The sequence below is a fragment of the Glycine max genome, chromosome 3 (genome assembly GCF_000004515.6).
Source record: "Glycine max cultivar Williams 82 chromosome 3, Glycine_max_v4.0, whole genome shotgun sequence".
NCBI classification, from domain to species: domain Eukaryota; kingdom Viridiplantae; phylum Streptophyta; class Magnoliopsida; order Fabales; family Fabaceae; genus Glycine; species Glycine max.
The window spans coordinates 43966437-43981150 of record NC_016090.4 but is presented as its reverse complement, the minus strand read 5'-3'; the positions used below and the strand labels follow the sequence as shown (position 1 = coordinate 43981150).

At 30.7% G+C, this 14714-nt stretch overlaps 1 protein-coding gene across 2 annotated transcripts; it reads right to left on the bottom strand.

The window, feature by feature from the left end:
- Nucleotides 1–946: 946 nt before the first annotated feature.
- Nucleotides 947–8902, bottom strand: LOC100776518 (protein phosphatase 2C 32). Of its 2 annotated transcripts, XM_006577129.3 has the most exons (5): nucleotides 7564–7929; nucleotides 5014–7471; nucleotides 4488–4601; nucleotides 1762–2026; nucleotides 947–1174 (listed from the first exon to the last, which is right to left on the bottom strand). In XM_006577129.3, the coding sequence occupies exons 2-5, from the start codon at nucleotides 7180–7182 to the stop codon at nucleotides 1059–1061; spliced, it is 2664 nt and encodes an 887-aa protein (XP_006577192.1). In that variant the 5' UTR covers nucleotides 7183–7471; nucleotides 7564–7929; the 3' UTR covers nucleotides 947–1058. The 2 variants fall into 2 exon arrangements, 1 of the variants encoding a protein (XP_006577192.1); XR_413693.4 differs by lacking the exon at nucleotides 947–1174 and having other exon boundaries at nucleotides 1891–2026; nucleotides 4418–4601; nucleotides 5014–8902.
- Nucleotides 8903–14714: the final 5812 nt, after the last annotated feature.

Here is a 14714-nt window from a genome sequence, read left to right as displayed (position 1 = left end):
TAATTAAACTGACTGGTTGAATAAAAAATCGATAAACTGATTAAGTATTTAGTCTTTTTAGTCCAAAAGAAATATCAGTTAATTTTAAATGAAATCATCAAATTTTTATCATTTTTTTATGATATAAATTTTTTAAAAAATATTATTCTATTTTTTAAAATGATAAATTATTAAAAATATATTCAAATACTAAAAATATATTATATATTTACTAGTTAATTTTAAAAAATATTTCTAATTAAATCGATTAAATTAACTTATAAGCTTTCAAGTTTTCAGTTTTTCAACTTTTAATTTTAACTTATAACGTATAAGTTTTTAGTTAATTTATCAGCTAATTTTATTAAACATATTACATTCGTGACTCTAAAATAACTTGACCAAATACATTCGTGACTCTTAAAAAACTTGACCAAATTTTATTTAGTTTTTAAAATAGAATAATCGCTTGGAGTAAAATATTAGAATTACCAACAATAAAGCTTGTAAGGTTTTCTCTTTTCTTGGTATAGTAAAGTAAAAAGAAAGAAATTGGAGAAAGTATTGGACCCCACGAGAGTTGAGTAGAGGCACCAGCTGCTTCGGTTGTTGCTGTCAACGTTGACGTGTCCAATTCAAGGTTAATCAACATCCCTGAACAACCAGAGTCAACTTCGAAGCTATCCATATCTTACGGTTGACTAATTAAATTTTAAATAAAACGACAAAAAAACCAGTCCAAGTTATAAAAGTTATTTTCTGAGGAAATCACAATATTTTCCATGTTACAAATATTCAAAACAGTGAATTATTAGACTTGAACTTTGAATTGTTTTGAAAAAAATAAAATATATTTATATATATTTTAATTCAATTTTTTTATAAAAAAAAATCAAGTGAAAAGACTCCTTTGATAAAAGGATATTAAATGAAAAAAGCTTCCATTTCAAAATATTTCAGAGCCTAATTTTGATTTCTAAAACAATTTTACTTCTAGCCCAAAATTGTTACATTATCAAGGCAACATGCAAATTTGAAGGCACCTAGCCAAAAATGAAGAGTCATTTAAAATAAATAAATTATCCCGATGATCTCCAAATCCTTCCCTCCAACGAAACCACCATAACAGAAACATCATCATGATATTTACGCCTATCTCCATGAGGAATATCCAGCAATTCATGAAAATCCATTCCTGCAAAAATTAAACAAAGGCAACTTGTAAATATCGATGTGGATTGAACCATGATAACTAATAATGGTATAATGTAGAGTAGAGTAACAATTCAAATGTATTGCTCTACCATCAGCATTGTATGGCTACCTTAGTAAGTAAATAAATAAATAAATAAAACTCAACAAAGTTGTTTGGGGTTGCAGAGCTTCCTTAGAAGCTTTGAATGAGAGCCAAGTTGCTTGGAAAATTTTGGGGGAATCATTTGGTTCATGACATGTAACAGCATCTTAGCTTTTGAATGAAAAAGTTAAATCAGAAGAGCTTCTATAGAAGATAAAAGTTAAGTACACAAGTTGATTTTAACTTAGGAGAGAAACTCAATTCATTATAAATTCTTATTTTCTTCTCCTATAAATGTTTATGAAGTATATCCAAAAAGGACCTATTTCCAGAGATAGTCACCAAAACTAGCCCACTTAAATTCACACCTTGCATTTCCTTTTTTTTTTTCTCTTTCCCTTTTCACAAAATGGAAAGTAGTTTCCATCCAACTTAATCATGAAATACCACAATAATACCAGAGGGACTAGGAAAGTGAAACTGACCATTCTTTTTAGCCGCACGGAAGAGAAGCTCTGCGATAAGGTATTGTGCAGGATCACCTTCGGGAACATTTTCCATGAACCATGTGACATGGGCAACTACCTCTTCATTGCTGAAAAATTGGTAAAGCCCATCGGACGAGAGCACCAGGAACCGATCACTTGAGGAAAGTCGGTGATGAAGGACAGAAGAAGCACAACTTAGGTAAGGAGCATTTCCCACATAATCAACTCGAAACATCTTCAGTAGCGGTTCATTAAAAGACGGCTAAATCATACAATTGAAGTTAGAAAAGGGTTGAAATATTACAATAGGGGGGAAATAGAAGGTATATTTGATTATTGTCATCATCAAAAGTTAGTAAAACAGAACAGTATAAAGAAATATGTTCCTCAAAACTACCTATGGTCATGCACATTTACTAAGGGGTCCAAGGCTTTATAATATGCCGTTAGATTGAGGGCGGAAAGATAGCAGTGCAAAATTATGATCCAAATATCCAATTTAACGTAAGAAGCTCAAATTAGGTTTGATGAAACTAATTAGGAAATTCAGGTTATACATTAAAACTGCATGATATCATATTAAGCTTCGTCATGATCAAAACCACAACACTTTTAAAAACAAACATTGGTTGGAGTATCCCCTAAACAAAAAATGCAGCAGCAAGCCAAAGATATACTACTTCCATGAATTAGCTTTTATTCTTCTGCATAAGTCATGATTCAGTTATCGCTAGACTTCTGATATAATTTTGGAAATTTAAGTACCACTGACTCTGAGCCAGAGATTGACCAAGTTTGCCCAGGAGGCATGGACACAAAAAAAAATTGTGTGTCAGAAAATTTAAATTCTAATAGGATGCCTTAATTTTTTTCCGTGTTGATCTCCCTGCCTGAGCTTCTTAGCTTAGGAAATTAACATAGACACATAAAAGGAGAATTTAAATAATTGGAAACTAATATGGCCAATTATTATTAGTTCCAACCAAAAATAATTTATAATAACTGTTGACAAAGAAATTTGTTTCGAGTAGTGTCGCTTCAATTTGTAATTGACTCGAAATCTTAATGTATTTTTCAGTTTTCACTATTTGATACTTAATAGTATTGGGAAATTAAAATCAAAATCTCCGAAGTATGAATACTTGCAAGCAAAGCATTTTTTCGAGTTAACCTTCTTGATGTAAATCAAATTACAAGCCAAATCGACAAAGATACTTGATAGACTTGCAAAGTTAAAGAAAATAAGATGTACTCAAAAATATCTTGAAGAGCAATCATGATTCAAATAAAAAAAATGCTTATGAAGCATGTTAATTTGGAAATGTAAAAGAACTTAAAAAGTAAATGCATAAAACTAAGGAAAAGAGGAAGAAGCAATGATTAAATGAGTCAAAATCTAAAGGAAAGCAAATAAATTGAAAGAAACTTAAAGCATGACTAAATGTGCAATGAAATTTAAAGAACTTGAGTTTAAAAGAGTTTGAGAAAGGAGAAGAAAGAGAAGTGCAAGTTAAAGTAATATGTTTGAAATATAAATGTGCATGACACTTGAATCAAAAAGCAATGTAAAGTTGCTGGAACTGTAAATTGAAACTGAAAGAGAAAGTAAGACAAGAAGACAAAACAAAGTAAAAGAATGACTGCTGATTTAAATTGCAAAATTATAAATTGAAAGCAAAGTAAATGGACAAAGATTTTATTTAAAGAAGGGGTGGGAATCATACACCCAACTCATTAAGCCAGTAGTCATTGATATGTGAAGCATGATAGGTGTTTGTTTGGTGTAAATGTTTCAACAATGATTAATATCTAAGAATTTTTTTTCATACATAAACTAGCAAATATGCAGTTGTATACTCTTCTCTAATTGTGAATAATCACAAACTCTTTGATCACAAACTTCATAATATCAAAGTCAATTAAACTCTGTATGCCTATGCTATAATAAAGGCCAAAGTCTTGCCACAATTTGGAAGAAAAATTAATAGCTTTATAGAATAGTGGCGTTATCACACAAATAAAGGATAAATATTCAAAATTCAGTCATACACAACAAGCATAAAGCAAATGAATGTATAATTATAACTAAATTCAACAAGCTACCTCCTTTTATGCTTTAGGGACCAATCTGTCACTGACCACCACTAACAAAATATACTAAGTTTAAAATATGTAAATTGAAGTTCCAAGAATATGTTTTTCATTTAACATGCTTTATCTCCCCTATAAAGTAGATTAGACCCAAGAAGTCAAAATATAACTAATTTACCATTGACTGCATCACTGTTTATCCACCCACTCCATTTTTGGTTAACATTTTGATAATTAAATGAGATAAAATCAGAGAGGATGATAGGATTGCTAATGAACAGGAACCCTCTTAATGAATTGATTGTAGATACTCATTCTTGCAAGAGAAATGTTGATGAAATTTCTGTTCAAGGCATTCATTCCTTCAAGCATACACACACATATATACACATAAAGGGAGACAGGATGAATTTGAAAATATGTATATATTTAGGCTCAATCTGAAATGGTAATGAACAAACTGTCACATTCACAGTTTATTATATTTTATATACCTTTTTCCTTAAATTTTCCATGTTATGAAAAAAAGAAAAAAAAAGTACGAACACAAGTAGAATCCCACCTATAAACTATGGACAAAAGGACTGGAGCAAACTAAAATTCAGATAGCTAAAGTCAGAAGATCAACTGACCCTCTTCAGGAATCCAGCACCAAATGCTCTGGTCACTTTTAATTGTCCTTTCACTCTATCATTAAATATGGCCTGATTATCATCAGGGTGTTCTGCTCTTATTCTAGAAACTTCCTGCGAGCAAAATTGAAAAATACTGCATAAAACTCTTTTAACAAATGCAATCAAGTTTGCTTTCCACTAAAGATAAATATTTCAATATATTTGTATATGGTGTTACCCAATTCTCTTTTTTTTTCCCAAATTTGTAATCTCTTCATTTTTTTCTTGAATTTCAAAAGAGACATATCTAATCTAAATAATAAGAAAAACTGAAATTTGAGCATTCTCAGGTATGTAAATATGAAAAAACAGTTAAAAACATATGCGGAGACAAGATAAATCAACATATACATGCAAGCACCAAGAAGCAGAACACAATTCAACGATTCATGAAAGCCTAGCTGATCAAATTTTAGAACTATAACATTTGACTATAATGTATTAACTTATAGTTCATCAGTTCACAAAAAAGGAGGAAACACACCTCTTCAATACTTGTGCTGTGGTCTGTGGAAAGCTGAACAGCCCTCATTTTCAATCTGCACACGGATATCTCTCTGTTTTTGTTTATCATGTTAACATGCTTGTTTATATTGTGCACTGGGGACTCTTCCGAAATTCTATCCAGCTCCATGCCCACTAACAACTCTCTAGACCGATTCCTATGCCTCATATCATCTTTGATGAGACACGGATTAGAATGACGATCATTTGGCCGTTCTTGAGCCAAAATTGCACGACTATCTCCAAGGTTCATAACATAAACATCTTGATCCTTCATCAGCATCACTAAAACACATGATCCCATCAAGGCAAGCTCTGGATTTTTGTCCATATTATTCTCCACCATTTTCAGGTATTCCTCCTCTGTTCTTTCAAGAGCCCGAGCCATTGCTCTTAAAACTGCATTATGATCTACTCCAGACTTGCATATTCTAATGGGTCCTGAGGATTCCACTAATTTCTGGTCAAAAAAAGTTTCCTCCCTATGCCAATCATAACTCCAAGGAAAAAGTTTCTTACGCAAGGACTTCTGCTTCCTGTACATTTTTCTGATTTTTGTACCAATAAATGACTTTCTTGAATTCTGCCTTTGTCCTGAAATGGAAAAAGGAGCTATCGGCACCTGGTTGGTTGAATTAAACCCAGCACCTCCATTTTGCCCTGAAGTAGTGGGACCTTCGTCTGGATGTCTAGATCTATCCTCTTTACCATCAGGTGAGCAGAATCTCATTTGCCTCTCTTGTGCTATTTCCCTGGGAACCACAGAATCCCTGCCTTGTTCTAACAACTGTTCATTCCAAGATTCCATCTGAAGTAGCTCATAAAGTCGCACACTTCTTCTGCCTTGACCACTCAATTGTCCAATTGGAACAGATTCAGGATCAGTATGTACAATACTGGGACTTCCACAATTTCTCTGTTCAATATTTACCTTAACTTCAGCATTTACCTCCACTATCTCACTATTAGATGATTGATCCTTGACCATTACGGTACAAGAATTTTCTAAACAGCAAGAACTTTCTTCATTTGAAATGGTATGAGCATCTGACATTTCCTCCCTATCACATTCTAGAGCAACTACATCATTTCCATTTTTAAGGACTTCAGGTTTAAGTGGATCAACAGGATTATCCTCATAATCCCAGAGCAACCCTTCTAATTCCTTGTCTATAAACTTATAAAGATGACTCATCAGAAAATCAGGTGCATCTGGTCCACTAAAACCATCATATATCCCAATAAACAGCCACCCTTGTTCTTCAGAAAGCACAACATGAACCCTATCTTCACCAGCCTTACCATGTGCCCACTGCAAATTTTGTGTATGTTTATACTCCAATTCGGACGATCCAACCTCAGCACAGTTTCTAGAAACCTCCTGTCGAAACTTTGCCTCTTTGGAATTCCAAGCTAGTTGAGACACCGGATGAAGGAATAACCGCTGCACCCAACTGCCACCCATGGAGTGCCTTGAAAAAGTCCGAGAAAAAGTGTTTCTCATAGGACCACTTACACTTCTCATGAGGCGCTGCAGGTGCGGCCTTCGACGACCACGAGCAAGTGGCGCTGAAAAGTTGGACTTATCAGTGGCATCAAGAGGACCCGACATAACACCCTTCTCTATCGGCCCAGACATGAAACCACCGCCCTTATCCAACGGACCAGAAGAAAATCTCTCCAAAGGTCCCGACATGAAACCGTTCAAAGGTCCAGAACCCCGGGGAACAGGCTGCAAAGGGATTGCAGCGAACGACGAGGTTCCCTCAAACGATGCTGCAGGCTCCAGAACATCGCTAGCAAGTAACGCGTTCTGGTTACCAGTCCTGGCAGTGGAAACATTGGCACTAACCGAAGCCCCTGATATCGTTTTGAACGTGGTTTCTGCAACATTCTTACCAGGCCTCTCTTCAATGCTCTCATGCCTAAATGAGCCACTCAACGTCTCAGAATCAAGGGTACTAGAATCAACAGTAAACCTCTCAGAGTTTGATGGGGTAATGGCTGGAGATTCAAAAATAGATGGCCTCACATAACAAAAGGAATGGCCTAACCCTTCATCTAATGGCTCTAGAAACTCCAAATCAACCCCACTTTTGCCATTAAATGGCATCAAACAGCCAACAACACGAGAAGTGCCGTTGCCCATTATTATTATTATTATTATTATTATTGCAACAAATGCAAACACCCCTGACACAGAGATGCCAACTCCACAAGGTCTCTGAACCTAAGCACCATTACCAGATACAAATACAAACCAGTCCAAAACCTAATATACCCCTAATTATTAACAACCCCATGATTACACATGTCACCACCATGCTCCATCATCATCGTCGTCATCAAATTCCGAGGCTGAAAGCGATGCGACCCATTTGCTGTTTCGGGATAAAGTAGCATAAAAAGAGGCCAAAACACTGTCTTGCAAAGTGGGTCTGAATCAAAAAAAAATAAAAAATCCTTCAAACAGCGCCAAAGGGGGTAAAGTAGCAAACGAAGTTTTGGCAGGGAAATGTTGCGATCTAACCTCGTGGGCACTGCTTAAGAAACAGATCTAAGAGCGCCAGCAAACACGGTGCAGTGAAACACACATCAAGGGGAATAAACAGAGAGAGAGAGACCCATTTTAGAAAGGAGAGTTTTTTTTCTTCTTCTGCGCGGAATCTGACAGATGAACATGGAGAAAAGCGTGCCCGAATTGAATCATGGACGGGCACGCCCTCGTGAGGGGAATTGGGAAGAGGGTGTGAAATGGAGTGTGTGTTTGACTAACGGGGGAGCTGAGGGAGAAGACAAAGAAGAGGAGAAGATGAGATAGTGTGGGGTTTTGTTTGCTATCGAATTTTAATTGCTGTTTTTAGTGTTTTAGTTTTGTTTCGTTTACCTAAACATTAAATTAACTGTTAAATAGGTCGGTATTAAATAGAAATAAATACTAATGAGATGATGATCTAGGCTATCCTCCGAAAGTAAAAGATATTTCACACGGTGCAAAAGTCATATTTACCCTTTGATTAAAATTGATAGTTGACATATAGTAGAAATATTCATATTAGATTAACTTTTTCTTTTCGCCACCCGCCACTCGAACTTCCACTTCACTGTCGGCTCCTATTGCCTCCTCCTCTGCTTGCTCCTTACCTCGAGTTTTGTGCCACGGGCGAGGTTCTTGCTCTCCTACCTTATCAATGGCAATGTTCAGACATTGTCTTTGTGGTTTCGCGATCATGAGAGTCGCCACCGTATTGTTCCACATCCTATGCTCCCAGCTTAAAGGCTTCGACTCTTGTTGCACTTTCTCACTAGCCCTTCTTCCTTTATCGTCTTCAACCACCCCTATCTCTCTCTAGCACCATCCTTACAGTCACCACTGCAAAAACCCTCCATTATCGCCGTCTAAAGGATCATCATCGCTGTCATTAGAGAGGAACCATTTGTTCATGATGTCCTTCGTATCGAATCCAGGCAACCTACATTGGGTTTGTTTTCAGATCTAGTGGTTGTTTCATTTTTCATCTCAGATTTGAGATTTTGTCGATCGCTTTGTTTTCGATCACAAATCTAGTGATGGTACTTGATGTTCGGTGGTCAAAAAGAAAAAAAGCTTTGTCTTCCTTCCGTTAAGTAGTAATAATGATAACAGTCCTTTAGACGACGGTAAAGGATTATGCGGTGGCGATGATGTGGGTGGTGTGAGAGAAAGAGGACTGATTGGAGACTTAAGGGAGAAGCTTCAACAGGTGAGAAAAAAGAAAAAAAAATCTTATATTTTTTTATTTTATCTGGTGTGAACAATTTGATCATAATTCATATTTATCTTAATGTTAATTTTAATGTCAATATATCTAACGACTAATTCAATGCATAAAAAGTTTAACTTATGACAACGTAACCTTCATCCTGAAATCATTAATTTTATGGGTTACTTTAATAGGGAAGTACTTACCCTGTAAAAAATATTCAGCCCAAAAAGAAAACAACTTACCCTATAAAAAAAATTATTATATAGGGGGATTCGTGATTAGATTGTAGTATAGTTAAAAGAACTACTTCATTCAGTAATATTAAGTATGTTTTTTAATATAATATTAAGTATGTTTCTGCAGTTATATTTCTTATAATATTAATAATTAATAATAAAATTTATAAATAATTTAATGACGATATAATATTAATTTTATAAAATTGTTATTTTTTTTATTTATCTGTTACTTTTCTTGGTTTGACTTTAAAAGAAAAACTTTTTTAACTTATGACAATTATTATTTTTGGAAGAAATACTCTGTAATATGTGATTGATATAAATAAAATCGGACTCAAATCTTTTAAATAAATTTTAATTTCAAATTTTATAAATAAAAAAATATAATTGAAAGGATAAAATCTACTAAAAATGATCGGTAGGTTTTAATAAAAATTACTGTAATTGACAAAGCTAACAACAGTATCAATATCATCGTGATAACTCAAAATAATGAATGTAGCTAGGTTGACAGGTATTTTAAGGATTTCACGAGAATTCACACTTTTTTTATACTATTAAGGATGTCTTTTTATTCTACCACTACAATTCATGAAAAAAAAAAATTATTAGTATAAAACTTTATAGTATCAAGTCTTAACTTAACAATACTTATATATCTTTTCATTTTAAATGAGATAAGTATAAAACTTTAAATAAATAAATAATTGAATTTGATATTGAAGAAATAGTTTTTTCACCCGTAATTAATATTGTATGTGACTTGACGGTAAACTAAAAAAGTTAGTGTGTATTTAATTCTTTTCATAACATATTAAATGAATTGTTAAAACGATATTATGAGAAAATACAACTTTAGTCTTTAGTAATAGGAGTAGGAGTAGGGATTTGGTTGGACTAGGAAGAATAAGAATCAAATCTGGGTTCAATATGGAGAGGGTCTCTTTCCTTGGGTTTGAGAGGTAAATACAAAATATAATAATAGAGTTAAAAATTAGAGAGTTCAGGGTGGGGCGTTGTATACTGGGTTTGGTCGTTTTCTTCTTTGATGATATAACATAATGTTTCCCTATATAATATATGATTGCTGGTTTTTGGTGCTGTTGAAGTCAATAACTTAGCTATGCCCCATCATCACTCTCATTAATGAAATTGGATGGGTAGGACATACCCTCGGAAGTTTTTAGCATCGGTTATATTTTTTTATATTCTTTAAAATTATTTTTAATGACTTTAAATCTTCAGTAAAAGAGTCAAATAAAAACAATTTTGATATTTTCTCACTTCAAAGTTAGCGGCGGTTTATGATAATTTAAAAACGTAAGCTTACTTTATAAGACAACTTAAATATAATGTTTCTTGCATGTAATTATATTACCGAGCTTAATTTTAATAAATTTGTTAATTAATGTTTCAAAACTCAAAAGTACAGGTAAATGAATTGAAAGTATTTTCTGAATGATAAAAAAATGAATTGAAAGTATAAAAAAATAGTTTATTTGTTTATGAAAAATTATAAATGTTTGATATATTATATTAAATATTATCAACCAATAAATATAAGGTACTTTATTGTAAATTTTTAATTTCAATAAATCATTCGAATTTTTATATTATCATTTAATCTTTTTTATTGGCGATTCATTGAGTAATTTTAGTGCTGTATCAAAGAAATGTAAATATTTTTCCATTCACATTATATTTAACTAATGATCTTCCGTGTATGATTTGAGGTGTCGTAAGTATAATTGAATATGAGTGGTATTTTTCAATCTTTGACAGCATAAGAGAATAGTTCCCGAATTACGGACATGAACCAATCAATCCGAAGACCTTTGAAAAGAAAATGTAATCATAGTCTTATTTTTCTATTTCTTTGTGTCTCACATGCAAGGTGAAAACAAAGTCTTAAAAAAAGTCTGCAACCATGTAAACTTTTTGCTTGGCATATTTTTCAAGTGACAAAATCGACTAGAAAGTTTTGTTGAAACTAAAATAACACTATATTTTATAATTTAGATTAAATACCAAACACTGTAATTTAGAAACTACTTCTTAATATTTAAAATTATATACGTCATACACATGACCTATTTTAATTTTTTAAAATAAAAAATAATGTACATTTATTTTAAAAATGACATGCTAAGGGATTAATTTGTTCTTTAAATAGTGCACTTTAATTTAATATATAAAATGAACTTAAAAATTCATGTAAAATTATGAGTTGCTAGGTTTTGAAGAGAAAAAAATATAACCTCATGATTTATAGATTCTGATAGAATATAAAAATATATTATAAATATTTAAAATTATATAAATCATATCATTGATATGTATAATTATTTTTTAAAAACTAAATTAATAAAAAAAACAGAATAGTGCATAATTTTTAGAAATTAAAATAACATACTAAGAAATTATTTTATTCTTAAAACAGTTAATTGTATATATAGTTATATTTAAACATTAGTTTTAGATTAAAAATAATTACGATTAACAAAAAAATACAAATTTTAACATTAAAAATAAAAATTAAAAACAGTTAATTTTAGCGAAAAGATGATTTTTTAACATGAAATCCGAACAAAATAATATGTTGTTCTATAAAAAAAAAAAAAATATATATATATATATATATATATATATATATATATATATATATATATATATATATATATATTTTAATGATTAAACGTGTAATCGATACTAATTTGAGTTAATTAGAGATCTCCAATAGGTAGAATTTAAACAACTTGTTAGTTTTTTTGTCATATCATAATTAAACAATTCATTTTTTTTTTCAATGATACAACTTTAAACAATCCTTAAATTACCCCTCCTTAGATAACTCTTAAATGACAAAAAAAAATAATCACAAGCAATTGTTGTTTATAAAAGCAATCAAAGTTTAATTTTAAGTAACTCATCACACATAGATCTCCTCCAATGCTAAAAAATATTAAACATGCTTTAAGATAGGTAACTTGTTAAATAACTAGCATTGAAAATATGAAAATTTAAACTTTTATCTATGAAATCTTACACTAACAATTTAAGTAACCCTGTGAAATCAAATCTATCTGACTTGACCTAAACACATTGATTCTAAATATGAAGTTGGTGAGCTTTGGTTTGGGCACCAATTTTTTTTCTTTCAACCTAGTGGTTGGCATGATATTTTAATTTTCTTTAATATATATAACCTTTAAGAAAATTTAAAATAATATTCACTTTTTAGATCCAATACATCCTACCCAACCCAATCCTACCTAAACTCTCATTATGTTGTTTTGATTTGATTTTTCTCTAAGCATTTAACAAATAATATATCTAAAACTCAAATTTAAAACGAGTGAACTTTATATCAATTGATCTAATAATAATAAAAAAAAAGAGTTATGATATTCCTAGGTGTATTGGGGCAAAAATTAGAAGGAAAAAATGAAAAAGGTATTGAGAGAAAATAAATGAATGTGATAAGTGAGGACATGAGATGATAGAAAAAGAAATGGAATGGAAGTGAGATGATAGAGAAAGTGGATGTACCAATAGTATTTTCCTAAAAATGAGTAATCACAATAATCATAAGGTATCTACAATTTTCGTAATATACACCAACAAGTAACAAGTAAGCAATGCATCCTTTCTTCCATTCTCTCTTATTGCACCTGCAATTAAACTGCAGGGGACCATGTATTACTCATGCGCAGCACTTCCTTTTTACATTCATTATCATTTATATCATTCTAAGACCCAAAAACAAAAATCAAAGTTCAAAATTATAATCACAACACGAATCGCATATTTCTATCCTTGGAGAATTTGTCTAGTCATGCTTGTTTTATGGGAGCAAAAGGAGAGGTGAAATTATGAGGAAGGCATTTAACCATTTTTTTCCTCGAGGCTTATTTAGATAAACATAATTGGTGTGACGACTAAAATTTAGCACAGCACAAGTGAATGTAAATCGGGCAGATTTCCCACTAACTACTCCGTCCAACACATGCTGCGTGATCATTGGATTTAGGTTTAATTTTTAATGCAAAATAAAAAAAGTTTAATTACGCATTCAATTTCTATAATTTTTAAATTTATCATTTTTAATTCAATTATTTTTTGTCAATTTATATTTTAAGTCTCAAGAGATCTTTATCGTTAAAATTTTCCTGTTAACCAAATTAAAAAAATATAACGAAATGAACTTTCTTAAAATTAAAATATAAACTTTATGACTAAAAAATCTACTTATTAAATTTTTAAAATAAAAAAATTTAATTATTAACTATAACAACTAAAAGAAATAAATTTAAAAACTGTAAAAATTAAATATGTTATTAAATCATAAAAAAAAGGAAAGAAAGCATATACTATATATACAGTATGAACAATGACATAAAAAGTCGACTGATCCTCCATGAGCAAAGGCACCAACTTCTCCACAATATATATTCACGAGTCACGACTAGCCAAACCTACTGGGCATAGGCAATGACGATGAGACAAACTCACTAGCCACCCTTTTCTATTTTTTCAAAAGTATTATTAAACAAAGATCAAATATAAAAAACATAGCACTGACTTTAGATGGAGCATATCCTTTCAAACTTGTGATCACTGGCTCGAGAAAATAAATATTCAATTCCAGTTAATCTTAAAAAAAACTCATGTTGTTTACCGGTTATGGTTTTTGTGAGATAAAAATGATACAGATCTTACAAAGTGATATATATATATATATTATAGATTATAATATATATATTAAAGTGAGGCCTCAATTGAGGTTAGTATCTTGCATACTAATTGAAACGAACGATTAAATTACATTATTATAGATTATAATAATTGTTAATTACCAATAATTTTATAAAAAAAATGTAATTTTATAGTTTTAATTGTTGAATTATAATTATATATTACTTTAATTACTTATATTAATTTTATTAAAATTTAAAAAATTACAACTACATAATCATATATTTCTTATTTTTATATTTTTTAAAATTAATTATTATATAAATTTTGACATGTATCAATAAATATTAAATAATTTTAGATTAATATAAGATTTTGTAGATATAATATATATAGTAAAAAAGTTTGATCTAATGATAAATTGTAAATAAAGTCAGTAGATAATAAACGGTAGAATTGTATAATTTAGTTTGGTCTTAACTAAAATTTATATTTATCGTATATAATTTTAGAAATTAAAATCAAAATTTTAAAATAACATATTAATTCCATTGAAAAGCTGAAAATGTCAAGAATAATAGTGAAACTTAGTTTCTTTTTAATTAAATTTATATTAATCATGTATAATTTTTTAAATGAAAATTTAAATTTTAAAATAAAAATATTGTTTTCTTTTTGTCAAAAAAGAACATTAATTTTAAAGGTCGAGAATGTAAAAAAAAAAATGATCAAAGTTTTTTTCTTTGGCTTCACACCTATGTGAACTTTTTTTTTTGTCTGCTAGCTCCCACTCCTATGTCTTAGGCAATGGCCCCTTCTGTCTAGGTCTAAGTTCGACCCTAGTTTTAAGCACGTCAAATTAAGTTCTATAATATTAAAGATAAAAATAAATTATTAAGAAATCATCTAGATTTGAAATCAAATAAAAAAAATTTCTAAGCGTAAGTGTCTTTATGTTGAAATTTATAATTGATTTCTATTTGAGACTCATCTTAATTCTA